This window comes from Cuculus canorus, chromosome Z (assembly GCF_017976375.1).
Source record: "Cuculus canorus isolate bCucCan1 chromosome Z, bCucCan1.pri, whole genome shotgun sequence".
NCBI lineage: Eukaryota > Metazoa > Chordata > Aves > Cuculiformes > Cuculidae > Cuculus > Cuculus canorus.
In genome coordinates this window covers 46,752,592-46,777,451 of record NC_071441.1, presented here as the reverse complement: position 1 = coordinate 46,777,451, position 24,860 = coordinate 46,752,592, and the positions used below count along the sequence as shown (strand labels likewise).

The 24,860-nt window shown below is 40.3% G+C and overlaps 1 protein-coding gene across 7 annotated transcripts in view; it reads right to left on the bottom strand.

Moving 5' to 3' along the window:
- PALM2AKAP2 (PALM2 and AKAP2 fusion) overlaps positions 1 to 24,860 on the bottom strand; it is a 269,862-nt gene that overhangs the window by 133,682 nt on the left and 111,320 nt on the right. For 2 of the 7 annotated variants that reach the window (XM_054053677.1, XM_054053678.1), the window contains exons 4-7: positions 23,389 to 23,503; positions 22,759 to 22,780; positions 14,594 to 14,695; positions 9,134 to 9,838 (exon numbers count right to left, since the gene is read on the bottom strand). In XM_054053677.1, coding sequence (XP_053909652.1) covers positions 9,134 to 9,838; positions 14,594 to 14,695; positions 22,759 to 22,780; positions 23,389 to 23,503 — 944 coding nt within the window. The remainder of the gene's footprint in view (positions 1 to 9,133; positions 9,839 to 14,593; positions 14,696 to 22,758; positions 22,781 to 23,388; positions 23,504 to 24,860) is intronic. The other 5 variants (XM_054053680.1, XM_054053681.1, XM_054053682.1 and 2 more) reach the window with 3 other exon arrangements.

Genomic DNA, 24,860 nt, shown 5'->3' with positions numbered 1-24,860 from the left:
TTAGGAAGGTCTTCGTAAAACCAAAGAAATTTAAATAGTTGAAATAGTTGTGATCACTTCTTTTAGCTGAATCAATTCTAGTCTTTCGGTGACAGAAACATACCAGTTCTCCAGTCATTCACAGAGCCTTCTGGAACAGACAAAATTGACTGTCACTCAAACACAAGTAGGATAAAAAACCAACTTGAAACCACACTTACTGCAAAACTTTCAGGACTAAGTTACAAAGCAGTAAAGCAGGACAGCTGGCTATTTTCCCTTCTGTGATGCTAAAATTTACCAAAATGCAGAGGCTCAGGTACATATGTGTATGTGCATATACATTTGTGTGTATAGGCACAGGGTGAAAGGAGCAGGTGGGGGAACTTATGTAGCAACAGGCAATTTGTGGTGAATTTCCTGAATGGCTGAGTTTAAGATGAATTTTTAAATTTCTGAGAAGGAGGCTTATGATGCCTGCAATGTTACCCATCCTATCACTGTTCTCATCTGAGGTGAACAGAACATCTCAGAAAAAAACTGCACAAGATTTTTTCTTTTCTCCCCCAGCCCCAAGTCGTAATATGACAAGCTTCTTCCAGTCCTGAAATACAGAGGGCACTGTCTGTGATAAGCCCTGGAAGAAAACTGTATGCTGTTTATTTTGGCAGTCCTTAAATTATTTAGTGATTGTTTCTGGGGAATTATTATTTTATATGGAACACTTTCTTCAGTTAGGAAATAAGTTGACATGGGACATACTGCCTTATTGACCGAAGGCAAAACTTTATCTTCTGAAAGGATGAAGAGATGCCATGTGGTCCTAGAGCAAGACTGTCCACAATATGCTTGGCTAAGTATCACATGAGAAGGGAAGGGAAAATAGAAATTAGACAGTAACAGGTGTGATGAGTTAATATGTGTTGAAGCATCTAATAAAAATAACAATCAGAGTAGCAGGGCACAGCAGTGTAGGAAAAGGGAAAAAGAGAAACCCAGCTGTGGAGTTAGTACTTTAATTCCTTTAGTTAGAAAGGCAACTCCAGTGCGGTACATTCTTGAGATCACAGAGTATCTTGAAGAGTAGTAGTTAGAGAGAGAAACACAGTAAAAAGACACAGAAGTAGGCGCAGTGAAAAGGCAGGTTTATTTACTAGTAATACTGTACAGAGAAAAAAAAAAGAGAGAAGCCACAGTTACAGCATGGCTGTTGCTGGCAGTGTTCTTGGTTTTTTATTTTTTTTTTTGTACTCATTTTTTTAATCTGAAGAAAAAACATAACAGTCAAAGAAGTACACTTCAGGTTACAAAGTACAGCAGCTATCCCCAGCAATTCTAATCCAGTGTTAGCACAGCAGTTTTTCCCCAACAAAATGGGATTTTATTTACATTAGCTCACAAAGAAAGTGGGAGACAAAAGCTTAAAAATAAATCTCAACCACAACCTACATTCACCATAAAAGCTGCATTTTACACAACATTTTCTTGAACCCCTTGTGAAGAGTCATTCATCTATGGAGTGGAAGTAGTAGGGGGGAAGCAGGACACTTTCAGAAATTTATTCTTTGCCTTTGTCCTGACATGCTCTTGCTCGGCTACCTTTGCTGTACTCAGATTCAGTGACCACTGGAAAAGCAAAAAGCTTTCAAATGGATTTATGTCCCGTATCTGCCTTTAAGCAGTGCCTAGATCCATACTTGCAAAATAACAGGAACAAAATTTCAGTGCATCATCAGTAAAGAATCTTAATCATAGATGCCAGCTGATCTTAATGTATTCTTGAGGCTAGCCCTAACTAACACAGTGCTTAAGTATGTGTTACACTTCAAACGAGTGCTTAAGGTTAGTGGACCTTAAGTGCTATCTTCAGTTGGGGCTTTATACAGTTGCACAAAACTTTCTTTATTTTTGAGTTTGCCTCTCTATGACCAGCACATTAACTTGGAGGGATACCAGTAGTGTCTTGGCAGCTAACTTTACTGAGAATGCCTTTGCATGCTGTATCAGCCAGTGGGAATACTTTACCCTGCCAGTAGCAACCTGACAGTTATAGAGTGGCTTGCCTTCTGCTCCTGTAAGTGGCTTCTGAATGGTGATATTTTATACCATTGAGCATATCTAGCTTGTATTGGCTTGGGGGAGTTTAATGCCTTCCCACAGGAATGGGAAGGGAGACAGCTGATTTACCTAAACAGTCAGATTTTAGTGGAACCCACTGTTTAGGCAGCCCATAGGACACCATGTGAATAGATAGGAAGAGTGCTCCTGTAGTACCAAATTTGCCCTAGGAGTCTAGGAAAATGCAGGGAGATGTCCAAATGCTGAGGACAGGATACTGTCATCGCTTTTTCCTTGGGACTCACGCCACCAGGCCTGAAGTGAGGTTTATAACTTCAGTGTCTTTTTTCCTCCACCTATCTTTGTTCATAGAAGACCACAAAAAGGGAAGTAGAGTGAGTAGAGGGAAAAGGAACAGCTGAGCAATGATGTTCAGAATGAGATCAAGTATATAGACAGAACAGGCAGAGTCTGTAGCGGAGGTATGCAGAGGGAAAAATTCGGATGAAAAACTTATCCTGCCTCTTTTTTGTTCTGTTTTTGTGAAGGTATGAAACTCTCCCCTACCTTTATCAGGGACTGGGAGTTTTGAGAGTTACTGTGGGGGTGTTTGCCTACTTTCAAACACAGTCAGCAAGGAGACCATGCTCTAAACCCCACTCTGCAGACAAGTGTACCAGTTTCACAATACCATTTAAAAATCTATCTAATCAAAGGAACAAGAAGATACAGTTAAAGCAGCATAAGCTTTGCTTGTAGCATATTATTTAAAGACTAGACCTTATAAGCATTTGTGCATGTGCTTAAATTTCACTTATCTGGGTCATCCCATTAAACTAAAAAGGGCTGCTTGGGTGCTTTATTTTAGGTGCATGGGCAAGTCTTTAGGTCTTACAGACCTACTGAATAGATATGCAAGGTCTAAATTCAAGTATGAATCATGAATATACCAATGCAAGTTAAAAATGTACAAATATATCCAAGCTGGTGGACTTAAGTTACTTAGCTAATTCTAAAAAAATAATTAAGTTTTTTTTCTTTTCAATTTCTAAAGTAGACTAATCTTTAAAACCACTAAATCCTCCTTTGAGGAGACACTGGGAAACAATTGCAGGAAAGCTTTGCAATACAGTGACAGCAAAACCCCTCAAAATAAGAGAAGCCTTTGCTAACTGGAGGAAGGGGCTCTGAATTCTCCACGAGTTTGCCCTTAAGAAAAGTGGCCTATTCTTAATACACTGAACAGCCTAGGTGGAACCACCATAGGAAAAAAGCTATCGATTTTGCAAAACTCTTTGAACTCATGAGGAAAAAGGCTCAGTTTTGTAATGTTTTAATTTGAAACACAAGTGGGCCATTTTTAAGAACTTCATGCACCCTTGTCACTATTTACAAGCTAGGTTATTATTATAAGTTTATATTACAAGTTGGATTTATATTCTCTTTGGACTAGTTGACAATCCATTTACATTTTAAGCTATGAATTCAGCCATTTTATACAACTTACTTTTTTACATAAAAAAATTACAGTCCACATTTTTGTTGGAAATTGTCATAGCATGCGACCTCTGATTAAGCTTAGAAGCGAAGTTTACTCTTGCTGCCCAGAAGGCCCATGAAACACAATAGGAGCAAATTCTAACTTTCTAATAAACAGAGATAACTGGTTAAAATTGAATGAGTTTAGAAAAAAATAGATGCCATGTCTCAGCCTGTGGGATATCTTCAATTGGGACTTTATATGATCTAAATTATTTTGTTCTACTCTTTCCAGTGGCACAATCTCCTGCCATTTGAAATCTCATGTTGGATAAACTATGACAAAATGAAAAAACATGTAGTTCTATTTAGCCATACCTACCTACTGAAAATAGGTACCTATTGCCTACTATGTTTGCTTTCTAGATAAAGAAGTTTGTCTAGCTATAGAAAGCATACGTCGACATTTCTCTGTGAAATAAATTCATTCATTTAGTTGTGTTAGTAGCAAGTATATTGGATTCTACTCTTCTAACTTCACGCTTTAGAAAGTGTTACGATCCTGTTTTCTGGAGAAAATTGTGGTTAGGTCTACAAAAGATCCCAAGAAGGTGGGTATTGTCATAAACATATGAAAAAGTTCAAAGGGTCAATGTAATGGGTAGGATGATATTCGGGAACTCAAGACCTCGTTAGGGTTTGTATCTCATTACAAAAATATTTATTTCTTAAAAAAATACAGAAATGTAAAATACTACATTTTCTATTATATCCCCACTTAATTTCCAAGTATGCTATTTGAATGTTGGACTAAATCAAGGCAGAACACTTTTTATTTCTCTAGCAACTCTGTATGCTATCTTTCTGCTCTGATTAATTTGTTGTATCTCTCTAATTTTATTCAGTAGTGAACTTAGGTAGAATGACAGGAAACTAATATATTAGTTGTCAGAGAAGTTCCCCTTAATATTTGTTCATGAATACTACTGCCTGGTAGCAATGGTGACTCGAGGCCTGATCTGACCAGATCTAAGCACCATTTGGTTTTGTGTTTTTCTCAGCAGAAGTAGCGATGCCCAGAGTTAGCCTTTAGGATTACACCATCCTAGGCAAACTCAGCAATGCATTAAATTGGTACAGGTATACAAATAACACCCAAAATACATCCTATGTTATAATCATTCATGTCTTGATCTTGCACCTACACACATTCCTCCTATGAGTAGTCCTGTTGATTGAAATAGGATTCTACATAGAGAGAATTAAGTTTATGCATTTTTGTTTGCATGGTTGAGATCTTCTGTTGCACCAGTAGAGGTACGCTTCATGGAGAAGGGCTTGTGCACACTTCTCTTGCCGGGGATTGAAAGATAATGTTGTGTTTATACAGCTTTGGAATAGAGCCTGCACTTTTTGGAAAAAAAATAAGGAAAAGAAAGATAGAGAAGAAGGAAACCCAAGAGCGCTAAGGCAAACTGTCAAATGGCACATCATACCTACTTTGTCATTCCTTTAGATAACATCACAAAGGCAGACCAGAGGAGTTCTGTAAACGTATACCATACAGTGTATCAGCCACGGGAAATTAAAAAAAGAAAACAACCCTGTAATTCTTTTCTTTCTGTATTGATATTCTTGTAATTGAAAGAGATTGCCTAGCCACTAATCATAATGCTGTATTTTTTGATTTGTATTTTTCTTCTGTAAAAAAAAGAAAGAATGGAAGTAAAATGTAGCAGTTTGCAAAAAAAAAAAAAGAGTCCCTGAATGTAAATGAGGGACGACATGAAAAGTGAGTTCATAGAAACTTAGAAAATACAAAATATAAAAAAGTTTCATAGGTTATTTTTCCCAGTCTAGGAAAAGACATGCTGAAAAGTGGGTTTTTTTTTTTTTTTTGTTCTTCTTACAAAAGTTAAGGCGAGCAGTTTGTTGTGGCAAAGTGCTGTCACTGAACCAGTTTCTGACTCTACATTTTTGTATCCACTTGATGAAACTGAAAATGTATGTGTGATGGCATAAGGTAAATAGACGGGGAGTTTGCTTAAAACAATACACTCCCCTCCCCATCCAATAATGATCATCACAGAAATCTCTCTCTGCCTGACTGTAGAGCAGGACCCTTTCCTTCACCCCTGATTGTGCATGAATTTCGACAGGCAGCTTCCTAACTGAGGGTGAGGGGAAACCCAACCCCTTTGGAAGCCCAAAGCAGCCCTGGAAAACCAATTTACATTCATCAGCTTAGGCTAATGCATATGAATTCCAGTGTAACATGGCTAACGGCAAGAAGGGGCATACTGATGCCCAGGCGCTGCTGCTGCTCTTGTGGATGAGGATGATCGAAGTAAAAGTGTTTCAGCTGATGTAGCTAGGGCCCTCCAAGTTCAGACCACTTTGCTCTTTTTGTTTTTTCCTGACATCAGTCATGGAACTGCCTTTGACCCGTAAAGACAAACCATATGCAGACAAACCTTTAGCTTTTCTGGATCTTTTGGAGCCTATCAACCATGGAGTTAATACAAACACATAAAAAAACACTGGCCTTTCTAGGCACTCAATTTTAGCTACAAATACTGAGCAGTAGGTATTTGGCAGGTTTAAGGTTTAAGGCTTGTGCTCTACTTCTAACCACTAAAGGGCCACTTCTGGACTCTTGTGTGCCACCTTCTCCCTGACACATTGTGCCTCAGATGGTGCAGTGGTCTCAGACGTGTTCTGTCCCAGTCTCAGCAAGCATCTCCCAAAGCTGGTTGCTGTGGGAGTCATCCCCACAATGCTGAGTCTGAGCTGAACCAGAAGGTCGTCTGACAGGGGTGCACATGGCTGAAGAGATGCATGGGCAGAGTGGGTTAGGGTAAAGATGACAAATGGGAAATTTGATGGGAAAACCTGTCTACAGGGTAGAAGAGTTGCTAAGGAATAAAGACTGGGCTGGGAAAACACCAAGAAGCCAGAGTGGCAGTGATGATATTGTCATATCTGGAGGAAAGGGCTGGAAGATTTGTTTTTGAGCGTTACTGGTGAGGTGAACAGGCCCCAAAGTGAGAGGACTATTGTAAAGCCCAGCTGGACCCCTGCAGTGCTCAAAGGGTAGGGGTGAGATGGAAAAGGCTTCACCCCTTGCATTGCAGTGCTTAGTGGCCCCAAATTTGCTTAGGGACAGCCTTGCCTGGTCACCGTGGGGTTGAAAACTCCAGGTTTCATTTTAAGAAATGTTGAGGTTTGTAAATGCTTAGCATTTCTGAGAAAAAAGAAAAAAAATACACAACCCAATCCCCAAAAACTCAAAACACAGGTTGCTAGTTTCCAACAAATGGCCACCAGACCTCTTGTCACAACACGGGGCTCTGCAGCCATTCCTCACTTTGATAAAACTTAGCCACCTAAGCCTGAGTCAAAGAATGATGTGCAGAACTTCAGTGGGTATGTTTGGTCCTTCTCCCATCCGATAGCCCCTGGGGGAGGCAGAGGGAGTGTGTGGAAATCTATTAAACCTAGCCACTGCAGCAGATAAGGAGGCCAGCAAAGTTTCTTCAGGTGTGACACGAACGTGGCTCTTTTGCTGCTCTCCACTTGCTTTTATTTTCTGGCTGCCACCTGAGCAGTGGTGAGGAGTTACATTGAGCAGCTCCATACTGACGGCTGAGTGACCTAATGTAGGAACTACCTCTTGCATTTTTTTTGTGTGTGTGTTTTCAGGATGCCTCATATTAAAGCCATCATGAACAAGTGTCTTTTTTTACTGGCACAGAAAGAAAAGAGTACAGAGCAAGAACTCTGTTTAATTGGATGCTTTGAACTAACAATTAATGCAGTAAAAGCACCATTCAAAAAAGAGCAGAAATATCATAGGAACCACCTCAGACTGAAAAGAGGCTTTTTGTAGTTTTCATTCTTTTTTTTTTACTTTTTATTTTAGTTTTTTTTTCAGTTGCTGTTATTGTTTTTTAAAGTCTGACAGTTTCAAAGACACTTCAAAATAATCTTTGATACTTTTTAATGCTATCAGAAAATATAAATCCTGATTTTTGATCTCACTTCTGTAGCTATTAGTCCAGACTAGCTCCACTAGAATGAGTGAAGCTACATTGAAGAAAAAACAGTGTGAGACAAGAATCAGGCTCATAATATCTAGCCATGAAAAAGCTGGCTACTTTTTCATTGTAATTAGAAGAATCGAAAGACCAAGAAACAAAGAAATATCTACTGATTTGGATGCCTTCACCTTTTTACATCTTAATCTTTAGTTGTGTTTAACAGGCCTGATTTTCAGAGAGCAGATGAAGAAAAATTTACTGGAAATCAGGCCTCTTTGAAGTGTCCCGCATTGAACAATGAAGCATCCAAAACCACCAATAGTTTTTTAAAGTGGTAGCCTTTTGGCTGTAAGATCTTCTCCCAAAAAAAGCTACTCCAACAAAACTATGGTAGGCTTCCATGGGAGTTCTACCTGGGTAAGCAGGGCAGGATCAGACCCATCACCTGTCATTGCGTTGATGCATCAGAGGTACACTCTATGAGAAATTACACTTCCCTAAGAATCACAAAGTAAAAGTCTGGCCTTGCTCCATTCCGAGCACTGAAAATTTCATCACTGAATCCAGTGCAAATAGGGTCAGACTGTGAGAGAATTTCATTTATATTCTAAGGAAATAGAAAGCGTTATCTTTCATCTACTGGTGTTCAGCAGGAAAATTTCATGTATAAACATTGGCAGAGTTACTGAAAGGCAAGTAATTAGATCAGTGACTCCATTTCAGTTGGTGTGACAGCTGCATCTTTTTCACGTCAAGCTAATTTCAACTGTAATTTGTGGAGATGAAGTACATATACAATACTGTAATCTGGAAGATTTATATAAGGCAAAATCATGATTCATACATTTTCTAGAAAGAATAATTAAGGTCCACTTCTGGTGTCACCAATAAGCAGAAATGGCTGATGGGTTTTTCTGACACAACAAAGTAAAGTGGAAACTTACTATAAAACAAAAATATGCAGACTTTTAGGGAAAGACTTGTCTGAGTTCTAGCAAATTAAAACAGCATAATGATCTAGCCTTTCCCTAAGAAATAAAAAATAGGATGTATAAAATAATGTTTAAAGGTGATTTTTCTTAAAAAAGAGAAGCAACATTTTTAAGGCTCTCATATCTGGCTGCTGTGAAACTCAGACTCCCACAAAATCCTAGGAATCTGATCAAGCCTGCCAAATATCCAAAGAAAAAGGTAAAAAGTGTTTTCATTATATATATAATACATATTAAAAAGTCAAATAAATATGAAAACATTTGTTCCATTTCCTGTTTGTCTCTCACTCTGCAGTATTGACAAAAAAAACCCAAACCAACAACAAAAAAAGAAGCAAATCCCTTCCCCAATCCCTTCCAAACCCCAAATCTGATGGGAAAATAATCATGTGTTCTTCTTTCTGAAGAACTAGAAAGCAAAGCAACCCAGCTGCAAGGCAATGGAGGCATTCACTTCCAGTTCACAGTATTGCAGTTAGAAGTACAGTGAGGTCTAGTTAAGTGATGGAGCAGGATCTGCCCATAACAGAGAAGAAGATGTTCACATGACAATACAGCATTGACAGCGCTTTTTCTTTTGTGTACCTGGGGCTGCTTCCAAGGGCAGGCTCTCTTCCTTCCCCTCAGGAGAGGAGGGCTCTGTCGTGTCCGACAGGGGCCTGCCAGAGACCAGCTCAGCTGCATTCCCATCCATGGTGGAGATGTCTGTCACTGTCTTCTCCCGCAATGACTTCTCGTCGTCTTCATCAATCAGAACCAGCTCTGCCTTGATGGTCTCATCATAGCCCAGCACTTTCTTCGTTTCCTCTTCATCATCAATGTTCTGGTAGCCCATAAATATCATTGTCACTGGCTGATCTGTACTGGCCTCTGGGGCTTCGCCACCACAGGGTTTCTCTTGGGGCTGAGGGTTCACAGCATGCCCTTGGATGGGTCTGTGTACCATTTCCAGCTTTGCCTCTTTGAAGAGCATTTGCTCCTTCATATGGCTAAGGTTTCCATCAGCTACTGCATTTCTGTCTGACACAGTCACTGTTTCATACCCTCCTTTTACACTTGATTGTCCAGCTTTTTGGATAAGTTCATCTACGTCCTTTGAACTTAATTTATGTACTCCATTCTCTACCACTGTGCCACCAGAGTGAACCTCATAGACTACCTTGGTACCATCATCATAGACTTTGAATCCTCTTTGATGGGCCTCATCTGGGCCAACAGGTGAAGCAGAGACAATCTTGGTCTCTCCTGTCTGTTTGTCTTTCTCCACATTAATTTCCATGGTGCACAAAGCTTGAATGAAAACAAGAGAGGAAGTGCATGTTACAACAAAAAAAGCCAGTGAATGGTTAATTGCCAAACAGACAAAGAAAACTATGGTGCCCCTTTTCCTACTTCCTGCTTCTAAAGGGCCAAGCATTTTACGTTAGAGGTGGGATGCAGCGCTGTGGATAGCTAGTTATTACACTACAGCTTTTTATGCAACTGGATGCTAGGCATACCTGCTGCAAACAGGACCTGATCTTCCAGCTCATGCTGATTGGAGCTGTACCTGATCAATGTGGAGTGCCAAGAGTACTTGGGTTAGGTGTAATTTAGAAAAAGGGAGGTGACAGCATGCGGGTTGCCCTCAAACTTTCCCTTCTGAACTTGCCTCAAAATTCAGAGAGAAAGTCATCTCCAGGAACATTCCTACTCTCTTTTCCTGCTCTGCCATCAAACTGCCAGTTAGCTTGTAAAAGAGTTGGTTTGTTGCAAGACTGTTTTATTAAAAATCCTTGTTCTTGCTTAGCTCTTTCATCCGTAGCACTCAAAACATTTTAGAGAAGTGAAGAAATATTGTTTACCCATGTTCTACAGTTGGGAAAACAAAATTACAGAGAAATGTGATAATTTTTCCTGCAGGTGTGTAGCAGGGAAGGTCTCTGGGTTTCCACACCAAGGCATCAACAGTGACAATTGCTTGCAGGTTAAGAGAATGTATCAAATGGCCAAGAAGTACTCCCTCTTTTATTTGAATTGGGCCCTGAGCACCATTGCCAAAGCTAAAGAAAATGAACTGATTTTCAAAGCATCATGAAACAAGTGAAAACGTGGGTGAGGGAAGCTCCTTTAGAATAGCAAAGAAACTTTTCTAGCAGTAACAAAGGACGCAGTAAAAAGATGAAGATTGTAGAGATCACATAGTACAAATAGACAGGTAGTCTGCAGCATTCTAACACTGATTTTGAGATACGATGACATCTCACTAGACAATCTTTCAAAGAAAAATGTGCAAATGTCTCACAGATTTTCAAGAAATGGTCTTCTGCTTAAGCATTCCTTGTATGCAGATGAAGACATTTTGGCTCCTGGACAGACATCCACAGAAACTGAATTACAAATTACCACAGGCAGTAACAAGTGTCAGTGAAACTTACGGTGACCATTTCTACCGATGTACTTCAATAGTATAATCGTGATTTTTCTTACCTGGGGACACCGTAAACTTATTTGTTGGCTTTTTTTTTTTCCTGACTTATTTTCAACTGAGTACAGAATATCCTCATCCCAAAAAACAATGTAACTTGCTATGATTGAATTTAAAAGACCATGAATATAAAAATAATTACTCTTGCTTCAATATATTCCCTCAGTCTTATTGAAACACACTAAACTTTTCTCATCAGAAAAAGGAAGTTTGTCATGACGTGCATCTTGACCTGCCCTATCTGCTCTAGACAGAGAATTTATGTACTGCTGAGTGGGTGCAAGCTGGCCCCCATGAAGTGGTCTGCTTCGGCCCTCAGAAATGCAGTTTCGTAGGCAGCCCAGACAAATGGGGGATCTGGCCATCTACATGCTGTGTGCATCTGCTCAAAGCTTGGTCAGCTCTGGCAGGGCTGATTAGTCCAAGTGCAATGCTGTACGAACACCTGCATGGTACCAGAGGACAAAGGTGCCAGCGGGGGACAGAGCATTGCTACCCCTAAGAGCAAGGCTGGAGTGGCATGTAGGAACAAGAATCTTGCCTTGGCCATTGTAAACTAGGGGAATATCCCTAATGACTGTGTCTTACCACTGCTTTGGGAGGTTTGTAGACTACCTCTGGCCATAGCTGTCCTGACCCTGAGCAGAGGATGCCCATTTTCACAATGCAGTAGGGATATTAATTTTCTGACCTCCCTCCATGTCCTGGAGTTTTCATGCCTGGTCATCTCACAACAGTCTCAGCAACTAGGAGGAGGCTGCAGGAACGAAAGCTGGGCTCTACTCTGAGGTATGCAGCTGGAGACTGAAGGGCAGCAGACATGGACTGAAATAGAGAAGATTTATTCTGGGAATAAGAAAGAACACTGTAGCCCCAGAGCTGATAGTAATTAAGCCTTGATGAAAGTTTCTCTGAGAAGCTGTCACAGACTGCAGCATGGTGCAGCTCAGAGAGCTGTTGGCATGGATATTTTGCTCAGGACCATCTCAGTCCAGGAGCTGGTGGTCAACTGCCCTTCAAGCTTTATGCAAATGCCTCTGCTCTGAAGACTTTAATCCAACTTGCAGAGATAATGGAACAAACCTATGAAGTTGCCACCACTAACACTCTGGAATTTGCTCCCTTCTAGGTGCAGTGTCTTGGGCTGGAGTGAGGGGGAGGAAGATGGAGAGGAAGAGGAATTTTTTTTATCAGCCTGGCCCAAAGGCCTTGGGTGAGTGGGCTCTGAACACCTGCCAGGTCTGCTCAGGCAAATGTTGTTCAGCAACGGCAAACATTACAGAGGTAAAGGTAGAAATAGTCTAGCCTGTGGAACAGATGCTAAAACTGACATACTGGTAGGTTTTTTAATTGGCAGACAGCTGAACTGAAGCAAACCTCAATGATAAGAGAGCAACAGCACATCCAGAAAATCATCTCTGATGGGCAGAAGTTCCTGAGTAGTCCTGAGTACCACTGTCCTGCAGAGAGGACACTGCCATCTCACCAACTACCTGCTGTCTTGTTGGTGAAAGGCAGAATCCTGAACTTCCCTGTAGCTCCTGTGCTTCTTGTCTTCTTCAAAAAATAAAAATATTATCTGGGGCATGACTTCTCAGTAAGGATTGCTGATTTTCCTGTGGAATTGTTGAATACTCTGTTATTGCATATATTTTTAGTGCAGAAGAGGGTGCAGTCTGCCAGACCCTCCTTGTTTTGATGAACAAATTTCATTCATTAGTCTGCATTAAAAAAAGGCTTGTATGATGGGACTGAATTCAGAAGCAGATAGAGAAAATCTGATCAACAAATTACGTGGACCTCGCCATATTTAAGAAGAGTTGCATCTTTTTATCTATGTTATAGAGTACTTCTAAGTAGAAAGATCCTACTTATTAGGAAGATTTTGGCAACAATTTCTAGCACTGCTTCAAAGACTCTGTCCAACTGGCTGTCTGATCTAGCAAGTAAACAGGTGTGGTCCTTGTGTATTTTACATTTGACTAATTTACTCAAGCTTTTGTCACTGTAAAAGTTTTCTTTTCACTTCTTCTACATGATTGCAGCAGCAGTGTTTTTAATACACTGACATAACATGCAGCTTATGACCTGCCCTGGGGATGACATTTAGGCTACTTTTGCAAGTAACTTCATAAATTTATGTGAGTTTCTTAGAAAGCTGTTCATTAGTGAAACGGATTCCCATGGGAGAAGTGAAAAACAGTACCTGGCTTATCTGCCTGTATGCATAAGTTATATTTTCTGCAGGAAAACCTAGTAGCCCAGCTTGCCAAATATACTGAAAATGGAACTAATGTTGATTTCTAAAGTATCTTTATTTAAGTGGAGCTTATTTACTGCAAAATATACTCTACTAACACAATGTGAAACTATCTGACAATAGAGTTGGAACCGAAAACAGTACTTGAAGATGGCAACCTATATTCACAAGTACAAATTTTCTGTATAAGCTTTAGTTACAGTGTCACACGAAGTGCTTCCTGACAACACAACCCCAATCTACAGACGAAAGGATCTGGTTTCTGTCTGTTATGCGGATTCAGAGGCTGTTCTTTAAAAAGAAAATCCTTAAAAGACTTTGAGCTTGTTTTAAGATTGATGCTTACAGTCTACCTTTGAGCATATATGTTGGTGCTTTTTCTTTAAGCTATTGCACACACACAATACTTTTATAAGGAGTACATGTACAAGGCTTCTGGGTCATTTGAAGAATGAGAGAAATTATTGTAACCTTGGTGTTGACAAAATGGCACAAACACACAGAAGGAAAAGCTTGCTTTTAAGACAGATTAGACTAAGCATTGAAGGATGGGAAGCTTTTGGAATGGCTTGCAACAGGACCTCTGAACAAAATGAAATAACCTGTAACTGTGTACAGTATCTTAGCTGAAGACATTGCTTTGCTATGCTTGTAAACCCATTCTTCTAGTAAGTCACATTTTAATCCATTCCTTGGGACAGCTCATACGTAGTCACCAGAAATTTGGTCTTGAGATAAGGAATACATTGTTTAGAAAAGAAGGATCTTGAAAATAAGAAAAACATACTACTTTTAATAATCTCATTGTTACATTTAAGATACATAGTCTGAAAAAAAGCATTAGAAAAGTGTGTGACTCCAAGCACAAAATATGCTGCAATTCTCCCCATGTTTTCCACAAGAAGAATTAATGATATACAAATAAGTATAAAACAATATAAAGTTTGAAGTACACCTAGGGTCTAGTGAGCACCTGTCTGTGTCATTCATCTTAAAGAGAGTTGAGTGAGTATATTGGAGGAGGCAAAACTTTGGCCTAAATACTATGTATTTGTACCAGTGGAGATGGAAAGGACTGAATGTTTCCATGTAAAAAAAACTGGACGCATTTCCTATGCTACTTGTATACAGTTCAACTACATTGTTTAAGAGTGCTCATTGCTGCTCAAAAAGCCTTGACTTATTAACAAAATACAAATCAAGTGGCATTTCCTGGCATTTAAATGACATCAGGACACCAGACCCATAAAGGTAATACAACAAAAAAAGTTCATGGCTACTGGACTGATATTATAATACTTTGCTCCTTGAGACTTACCAGCTACTCTGCTTGCTCCGTCCCGCCCAGGAACTGGCTCTGCTGTTCGTGAATAGAGGGTTGGGAGTTCAGGGATCTGGGAGTAAATGTAATTTACTGCATCTGGTGTCAGAGAACAGGAAACAGTTAGATTTGTGCTATGAGCCTCAGTGGCTTCATTGCTTAGACAGCAGTGTTGTCAGCCCTGACAATAGTCACTGGAGCTTTGTATAGATAATTGCATCAAAGCAAACAAAGTGCAAAGTCACTGTCGTGTGATTGGTGTTCAATAGACTAGCTGAGGCAGGAGGGAATGGGTCCAGATGACTCAAACCTTATGTCAGTTGAACACACAGAGTTATTTGTCAGGAGGTTCTGGATTTATCAAGTCCCCAACCTTTAAAAAGGAGGGGAGGGAGGGGGAAGGTAAGGAACAAACCTAACATGATATTCAGAATACATGACACTTCAAATAGAGATATAAAAGACCCAAAATGCTAGTGTTGAAGGAATGGGATGAAAGGCCAGCTTTTTTTTCACTGGTTGTTTCCATTATTATTGAAGCAGTATTTGTTTTTCTGTTCTTAAAGATGAAATTTAACTAAAAATGAAATAATGCATAGATACTAATAGGGTGCCTGTTGTGACCTTCATTAGTTATTCAGGACCTGCTAGTTTTCCAGTGTCATCATTCATTAACAAACCCTGAACTTGTAGAAAGCTATTTTAAAGGACTGACTTGTTCTACATTCTGGCTTATGGTTGTTCAGCGTAAATGAAATATGTTCTTTAGAAGAGACATCAAGGAAATTTGAAAATGCTTACCAGGACATGTTTTGTGGCTAGCTTAAATATAACTGCACAGCCTATGTTGTTCTGCTAGCTTACAGTGTCTGAGCTAGAAGCAGAGATCAGAGGACAGATGAGCAAATAACTAATTTACAGTTCAGGCGCCAAGCCAAAATGAAAGAGAAAAAAATCCCTAAAAAGATCAGATTCTTTTTGTCAACCTGAAATGTTTCTTGTTTTGTATAGAAACAGTTACATTTCTGTTCAAACCTAAGATCCTATCTGGTATGAAACAGAGCATTCTTTTTCCTCCAAGGGTTATAATTTAAGTTTTTGAGCCCTTGGTACAGCCTGGTCCATGTGTAGAGGCAGAATCTGACATCCTTGGTGCCTCTTGTTATAAGCAGGTAAGACAGGAAGACCAGCACAGACCATGGAAGTGAATTGGTGAAAGGAGGGAAAATGAAATGTCCTGTTGTAGGCTGCTTGACTGCTCTTTGCCATCCTAGAAAAAAACCCTACACCGGATGGCATCCTCAGCAAAGATGTGGTGTGTCACCTCTAATCCTGAAGTGCTCATCTGGCAGAAAAATTGGGCCTGGTTTGGTGAAATGGTTTTACCACCTTAACAGCCTGTGGTGGAACACCAGTGCTGCTGGGTGCAGGAAAATAGTAATCACAGTCCCTAAGAAAACACTCCATCCCTACACTGAGCATTGTGGTTGACTGAGGTAAGGAAGCCCCATTTCTTCCTTCCTGTGTTAGAGGAGGATAGTACAGAGGCACAATGCAAATTCATCCCAGAAAGCCAGAAAGTTAGTACATAAGTTCAGTTTGTAACATGAATTTGAAAAAAAAAACCCCTGACCAGGGAAATATTATTTTATTTCATGCGTCATGGACAAAGGCTGTCTTGGCAAATGGGCTTTTATATTTCCAATGCACACTGTTTCCTCAAAGATTTTTTTTTATGGTCTTTAGTGGCAGATCCTAGGAGAAATGATTGTTTAGGAGAAATGATTGTTTAGGACAAAGCTGCCTGAGCAATGGCCAGAAACAGCTGCTTTATTTTGCAGGGTTTTTTGGCCTTTGATGAGAAACTGGTGTAATGCTTGGTGTCGTTATTCTGGGAACTATCACCAGCAAATGAGCAGGTCACTATTGAAAACTGAAGCAATTTCTCAGAAGAAGTGGAGACTCTCTTTTTGGGCCAAAATAAGAAGGCACTTTGTGTTGTGGAAATGGCAGAAATCTAGTAATTATTCCCCCTGCACAGTTTACGGCTGGGACAGTAATTTCAGTACACACTGATGCAGCTACTTAAGTGACAGACATATCTGTCCACAGGTGGGTGTAATCAATGCAGACTTGTGCTGCTTAATTAGTTATCCTTACTTCTTTTGCAGTCTATGGGAATAAATAGGCACAGTTTAGGTGCAGTTCTCATCCCAGGGCACTATCAGAGGCAAACGTGTTTTTTCCCAGTGCCTGTATAGGGAAATGAGGTGATCATCTTGCCAGTTAGCACCAGGGACATGCAGTAGTAAGCAAGACCAGTTGTACAGCTTGACAGTGAAACTCTGATTTTGATATTGTACATGTGTGTATACTTTAGTAAATTGGTTTTTTTTGCCCTCCTACGTTATAAGACAATATCTACCTAAGTGTTAGGTGTTAATACTGATTCAGTTTAGAAAATTCTCTGGATGTTACTTAGAACAAAATATTAAAAAATCAAGTTCAGGTCTCCTGATAATCTTTCTTTATTGTCCTAAGCAGGGAATGACATGGTGGGGATAGGAGTCTAGTGTGTTTTCTTTTGAAGCAAGTAGTGGTCCTATGGGGTCAGAAATGGGGTATTTGACCAGAAGAAGTGGGGGGCTTCGGTGATTCTTCCAGTTCCTGTCTTGTCCCCCCTCAAATGAAAAAAAACATGCTAATTTCCTTTTATTTCACTGGCAACACGGTCTGTTTTGTTTAGTACCTTTAGAAGAATATGAGATCAATTTCACAAGGAGAAGATGAGACACAAATTAGCATATTGTTTGCATGAGAAGTAAGACAGACCATAAATTGAAGCATTTAAACTGACTGCATTCAATATCTTCACTTCAACCTTTCATGAGGTTGAATATCTAAGGATGCAATAAAACATATCTTGTGGCTTTTTGTACTACTTACAGCAAACTGCATCTTAGGACTACTGCGCTCTTCTGTATTACCAGACACTCAAGTGCATGGGAGAACATATAAGGCCAGGTAATCCTTCAAGGTTGTTTACACAAAACTAAACCTTCAGAACTGCTCAGAATAGCTCCCACGCAGAGGCTTGTGGCCAAATGGCAGATGAGCTCATTTTCAAATGGCTGGATTATCTTTAAAAAGTCTATCACTAAAATTAGTGCCTAAGGGCTTCTGCAAATACTGACTCCCAGGGCAGGGCTGTTGCACCTACAAAGACCTCTGGGGCTCCGTGAGGCTGTGCCAGAGGGAACAGAGATTATGACGCTCCCATCACATTTTTGTTTGATCACAAACTCAGGTTTAAGCAGGAAGCTTTGCTAAAAGCTGAATAGCTGAATAGCTTGGCTCTGACTTTATGAATCACGCTTTTAACTAATGAACCTGTTGGATAGGGTCTGCAGCTGATACCTGTAAACACAACAGGGTGGGTATGCCTACAAAAGCAGAAAGGAATACTCCACAACTCTTTCCAAAGAGAAGATCCCTAATCTCAGTGAGTGCCTGTATACCAGTCTATGTAATCTTGGCAACAAGCAGGAGGAACTATAGCCCTGTGTGCAGACCGAGAAATGTCATAGAAGTCACAGAAACTTGGTGGGAAAATTCACATGATGGGAAGACCTCAATGAATGGCTACAAACTCCTTCACAAAGACAGGAAGGGAAGAAGAGGATTTGGAGTCTCATTTTATGTGAAAGAGAAGTTTGAGTATATAGTGCAGAGCTCTGGAGACCATGCCTGTATAATGAATGAGTGCCTTCAGATCAAGATTAGAGGGATCATCACCAAGGAGAATCTTATGTTAGGTATCTGTTATGGACCTCCCAATCAGGATGGCAAAGCTGACAAAACCTTACTTGGGCTGGTCATGGGAGTCTTAGGCCAGCAGAGCCTCGTCCTCATGGGTGGTTTCAATTACCCAGACATTTGTTGGGAAAACCCCACAGTGGTACACAAGTTGCCCATCAGGTTCCTGGAACACATGGAAGGCTGCTTCTTGCTACGGATGCTGGAAATGCCAACTAGGAGCAGCACACAGCTAGATTTACTGCTTGCAAACCGGGGAAACTTACTTAATATTACTGCCAATGGTAGCCTTGGATACAGTGACCACAATATTGTAGAGTTTAAGATCCCATCAGCAGACTGAAGACGAGTAGTAGGACAAAACCCACAAGTTTCAGAAGAGCTGACTTCAATATGAGAGCTCAGCTGTGAGGGATTCCATGGGAAGTATCCATGAAGTGCAAAGGAGCTTGTGAGTGCTGGGAGTTATTCAAGAAGTGTCTGCTGAAAGCACAAGAATGGTCCATCCTCAACAAAAGGAAAGCAAGGAGACTAAACAAATTACCATTTTGGCTTAACAATGATTTTTTAGGTATAATTAAAAGTGAAACAGAAGCATACCAGTTATGAAAAATTAACCAAATAAACATTGAGGACTACAAGATCCTTGGTAGGGCATGCAGAGACGCCATCAGGAAGGCTAAGGCCCAGCTAGAACAGATACTTGCCACAGATATCAAGTACAACAAGAAATGGTTCTTCAGGTTTGTGAGCAGCAAGTAGAAGCGCAGGGAAGACATAGGCCCATTACTGAACAGGGCAGGGAAACTAGTCACTAACAATACTGACAAAGCAGATATTCTCAATCCCTTCTTTGCCTCTGTCTTTATAGGCATAGCTGAACCCCAGATAATAACTCATATGTTGACCTGCCAGTAGTGGACGAAAAGCTGGTCTGCAGCCTCTTGCAAGGGCTCAACCCACATGAATTCACGGGTCTGATCGGAGCCTACCCCGGAGGTTTAAGAGAAGTGGCTGATATTGTTGCAAGCTGACTGTCTATAATATTTGAAAATCATGGAGATTGGGGGACATTCTTGGTAAGTGAAAGAAGGAAAATGTCATACCCATCTAGAGGAAGTGACCAAAAGAATACCCAGGAAACTAGGGGCCCATTAGTCTGTGGGAAAATCATGGAATGAGTCCTCCTAGAAACTGTTACAGACCAAATGAGGCAGGTGACTTGGAAAAGCCAGTACAGATTTACCAACGGAAAATAATAACAGACTAACCTGCATCTCCTACAACAAAATAACATCTTCTGTCAGCATAAACAGGGCAGTGGATGTTGTTTACTTGGACTTCAGCAAAGCATTTGACACTGTTTCCTACAGCTTTGTCATGGACATACTGACAAGGCACAGATTGGATGGGTGGTCTGTAAGATGGGTAGGAAATAGGCTAACAGGTTGCACTTAAAGTGTGGTGTTCAATAGTTTTTACTCAGGTGGTGATGTATTTGACTCCTCTGAGGGCACGCTTGTCTGGTTTGCTGTTGAGTTGCACAGTTGGTCAAGGCCAGAGGAGAAGAAACCAGCAGAGTCTTTAAGCAATGTGCTGGGAGCAAAGCAATGCAGGCCAGGTTTCCAGAGACACATCTTTGCCAAATATTCACTAATGCATACTAAGTTCAGACAGAGGTTTGTGGAAACTGTAAAGATACTGTAATTGTGGCTTCTGTATGTTGGCTGAAGTAGAAACATTTAGTTTACATACAGCTGGCCAAAGACTGCAGAGGACTAATTTGCCCCTGAGGCGAATTTAATAGTCAAGGGATCTATGTCAGATATTAATGCAGCTTTCATTTTACACATACATTGAGCCATAAACATACGCACACATGGAACAAGAGCTCTGTCTTTCCCATTTGTTCATGATGTGCATGCAAAATAACGCTACAGCATGCTTGGTTTTGACTGCAGACCTGAGCAGCAACAAATGACATCACTCCTAGCTTCATCTCAGGCCTTGATTAACAGAGAACTTGTCAGTGACAAGCCATGATGGAGCTGGCAGAAAAAAGGGCCACAGCCCCCACCCTCATAATTTCTGCTCTGCTTTCTCTCACGCAGTGATTTACAAAGGCAAAGTGTGTTTGTACCCTGGAAAATGTAGGATTAGTGTTTATTGTGCTTGTATGACTTCAAGCTCAGAAACGATCATTACCTAACACAGTTGTTTTCTGGAAAGCGTAGGAAAGGCACAGAGAGTCACTTGATTGGCCACTGGGACTCACCACCACTTCTCCCTTCTCCTCCTCACAGCCTTTGCCTGGACCCTTCTGGGGGTAGTTGTGTTTTCTACACACTCACAACCTCTGTCACCACCATATATTTGTCACAAAAACATAAACAGGGATGCAATGATGAGATAAATCACTTTTTGTACTGTGCTGACATTCAGAATAAAGGGAGGGATGGACACAGAAAACTAATGTGAGATTTATGGACTGAAGGTCTTTCAGGATGTGTCAGTAATTGAAGACATTGCCCCAATAGGTCAGTGTTTCTTTGTACCTGTGCTTTACTCAGCCTTCTTGTATTGTCCAATGGCTCCTACCATTTACCTCTGCAGCATGTGTTGTGGGTGGTTGCCAGACAGATGGCAGATCTGCTGCAACAAAACGAGTCCTACATGTTGTTGAAGGAAGGAAAAATCTATGGTACCAAGTGCTCTTAGCTAGCTATGTGTGTGTTTTCTTTCTGCAACAGGCTGTTGTCAGAGAGCAGAAAACAGAGGACCTGTTTGGCTTTCACCATGTGGAGAGGTCTCGTCACATAGTACCTACAGTGGGAGGGCTAACAGGACAGCTTTTGTAGCCTTGGTCATCCCTAGAGAAGCAGAGTACAGTACCGCTTAGAGGATGACCCAGGCCTCCCTCAGTGCACAAGGACCAGCTGCTGAGAGGAAGAGGCAAGATGTATAAAGCAAGCAGTCCAGAAGAGGTACTGCATAACTTAGCTCTGTTCCCTGTTCCCTCTACTTGCATGCTTATTCTGTAGACATTCTTTTCTCTTCAGCATAGTTTTTCAGCTTTCTGTTACTCTTCAGAAATAATGAATTGTCCTTGTTTCTGCCTCAGTCTATGAGGGAGGTATCTGCTGAAAGCAAAAAAATCCTGGATAGCAGTGAGGCTTCTCTTGAACCCTATGAAATTCGACATTGCTACAAGAAAATATCTTTGCAGAAATTAACACATTATATGTGTTTCCTTTGGTTCCCATTTTATCATAAAGTGCATGAAGAGGCAGACAGTGTCTTGCAGGAGTCATAAAAGATCCTGTGTACTTTGGGGGCTAATTCCTCTAGGCACCATTCCTCTTTTGGAATCTTACCAAGAACCACTGTGGAAATTCTGCATAGGTACAAAATATTAGCCATTCTGGACCTTTATTTACTTTGTGGTAGCCCATTTGAAATGCTCCAGGAGGAAGGAAGTGTAAGTTCTTACTGTGGATAACTTACTAATACTTAGTAATTACTAAGTAATATTAATCACCTCAAAAAGGCACCTTCAATTCATCTCATACTCTACTTATTCTACGTATTGGTCTTCCGTTGTGGACCAGTGCTTTGATGCTAGGATCATCCCAAATATTCCTCATCTATACTAAAGTGCAGTAGGACATGGCTTTGTCAGCAGCTGGAGAGCTAGTCTTGACCCCAGTATTTTGAATCTCGTCAGTCCAAAGACATTACTGAGAATGAGTGTCTGCAGACTTATCTGCAGATGGATCAGCTTTACAAACTTCCTGGGTCTTAAGAGTCCTGGAGAAGGACTACAAGGGTCTCTCTAGCTTCCTGGGAACCAACTGCATTATTTGCTCACTCAGACACCTAAATTTATAGCTCAGTATTTAGACTGATCACACATAGTGTGACTCTGAGTTCACAAACTAGGAATTATTACATCCTCATCCACCCATGTGAGATTTTCCATCGATAAGAATCAACACACAAAGAATACAACTCATTAGTGAAGTAATCTGATTTTAATAGTTGTTCCTGCATATTAGTAACAGTTCTCCTTGTACTTGACTGTTTATGAACAGAGCACAAGTGCATACAGCAGAAAAAATTGACCACAGAGAGGTGAGAAAGTCTGCAGTGCAGTACTGTCATGTGGTGAAAAGGGTCAATTACATAGTTGAATGATATGTAGGAATACCTAAGAAAGAAGTAATGGCTCTAGCAATAAGTCAGAAACATACAGTGAAGAGAAACTCAAATGTGTAAACCTTTGCAACAAAGCTATAGCAACAACTCTTGTTAAACCAAACACTATATAGTAATAAAAAGGCACTTACCACCATCCTGGTGTGAGAAACTCTGTGAAGAAAAAAAATAAGATGTTTGGTTAAACCTTTTATATTTTGGGTGTAATTTGCATGAAATTATTTTTATGTTAGGCTTGCTTTTATGGCTTTTTGAAATTTTTGAACAGATAATTGGGGATGTGGGTCATCGGGTTTAGGCATCTTTAGAAACTGAGGGAGAGGGGTATGGTTTAACCAAAAGTAGACCATTGATGTTTGTTGCAGGCTGTAATGTTCAGAAGTGGCATTTGTGGTGAATGGTCCTATCTCTGGATGCCAGCAGGTGCAGAGAAGCTTGAGGTGCCTTTCAGGACCCTGTCAACATCTTTCAGCAGGACCAAAATCTCACATTGTTTCCCTGCAGATAAGCTAGCGAGATAGTCTCTGAAATCTCTTTTCAAAAAAAGCTGGAGTGGGAAGGGGAAATCCAAATAACCCAACTAAGATAGACTTGACACCCGTTTATCTTTTCTAGTCTTGTGCATCTTAGTTCGATCTACTTTCTCTGCAACTGCCCTCAGTTTTCATAAATTAGAACTTCTGCTTTCAAACAGCGTTAAGGATTGACCTTGTTTTCAATCTGCACCCAAATGTCTTTTCTCTTTTTTTTTTTTTAAATACCTTTTGCAAGTTGTCAAAAGATTTCTCAGTTTCCTTTAGTTTCTCCAGAATTATTTGTTCTTTGGCAGATATTTGGGATTCCTCACTTTCTAATTTCTGTATTTCTTGTTCCAGCCTGTGGAAGACATACAGACACGCACACACACAAAAATAAAACACGTAAAAATTACCATAAAATTACCATAAATTACAAAAAAATGAGCCATAGTTTCCTAGGTATTAATTAGCATTTCAAATGTCATCAGGAATAACTTTCACTTTTGTTATACACAACTACTTTCCTAGTGCACGAAGGCCATGTGAATTATTTGTGAAACAGAAAACCAGTAATTCTCTTACTGTCCACTTCTGCAAATTATGTATAGATCAACTACAAATTTACCTTGGTATCTCTTCACCCCAATTCCCATAACACTTATCAGATACATACTTCCACTTCAGAAATCACAGCATGAGATATAACAATAAATATGCAGCAATAACTAGAGGAATAAGTGTCTTCTAATGCTTCCATCCTCCAGAGAACTAAACTGGAAAGTGATTTGGAAGCTGGCACTCAATCAGTTGTGTTTGAAGTTTTCCTTGAACTAGTACTTTGCCCACTCCTGACAACAACACTTTGGGAAGCCAAAAGCATTGGATATCCATTCATACTTTCTACTGTTACTGCACGATACTGGGCACCCCAGAGATTTCAGATAACAATATACACAGGCTGCTCAGAAAATAAACTTATTTCACTGGGTGGTAAGCATTCAGCACTCTTGTTTCTCTTGTCGAGACTGTATGGCACTCACTCCTTAAAATGTGTTGATTGTGATTTGGAATACACTTTAATCAGGATTAGATTCTCCATTACTTTAACTCAAACCTCCTTTATGCAGATGCAGGAATAATCCCTCTTTCTCTCTCTGTGTTCTTACGTATATCAGCATCTTTATTTTCCCACTTTTGACCCACCCCAAAAATCTGTAGCATGACCTAAGATGAACACTTCTGAGCAGGAATAGTTACCTAAAACTCCCTTTGTCTTCAGAAACAGGTGTAGCTGCTCACAGCTTGTTGAACCATATTTCTTTCAATGCAACAAATCAGCATCACCCAGTGCATTCCTTACCCACAGCTGCTTACTCCTGCCATTCTGCCACCACTTCTCAAGTGGAAGATCAGGACATCGATCCAAGATAAAGGAATTTTTTCTTTTCCTAGTCCTACTCAGTGCAGCACTTCATTAATGCTTGTTTGAACACAAGGCATAGGGCAAGGAGAAGGTGACAGTGAGCAGATAGGGAGGAGAGAGGGAAGGATTGCTCCTTTCAGGAGCTTGAAAGTTTAAGTTGATTGTGAAATTCACATGCCTAAATATAGATGCAGCGGTCTAACTTAAGGCACCCACCTGGGAAATTTTCCCCCACTTTCTAATTGTGCCAGGATGAAACATGTGCAGCACTTGCTGATAATTATTTCATTAG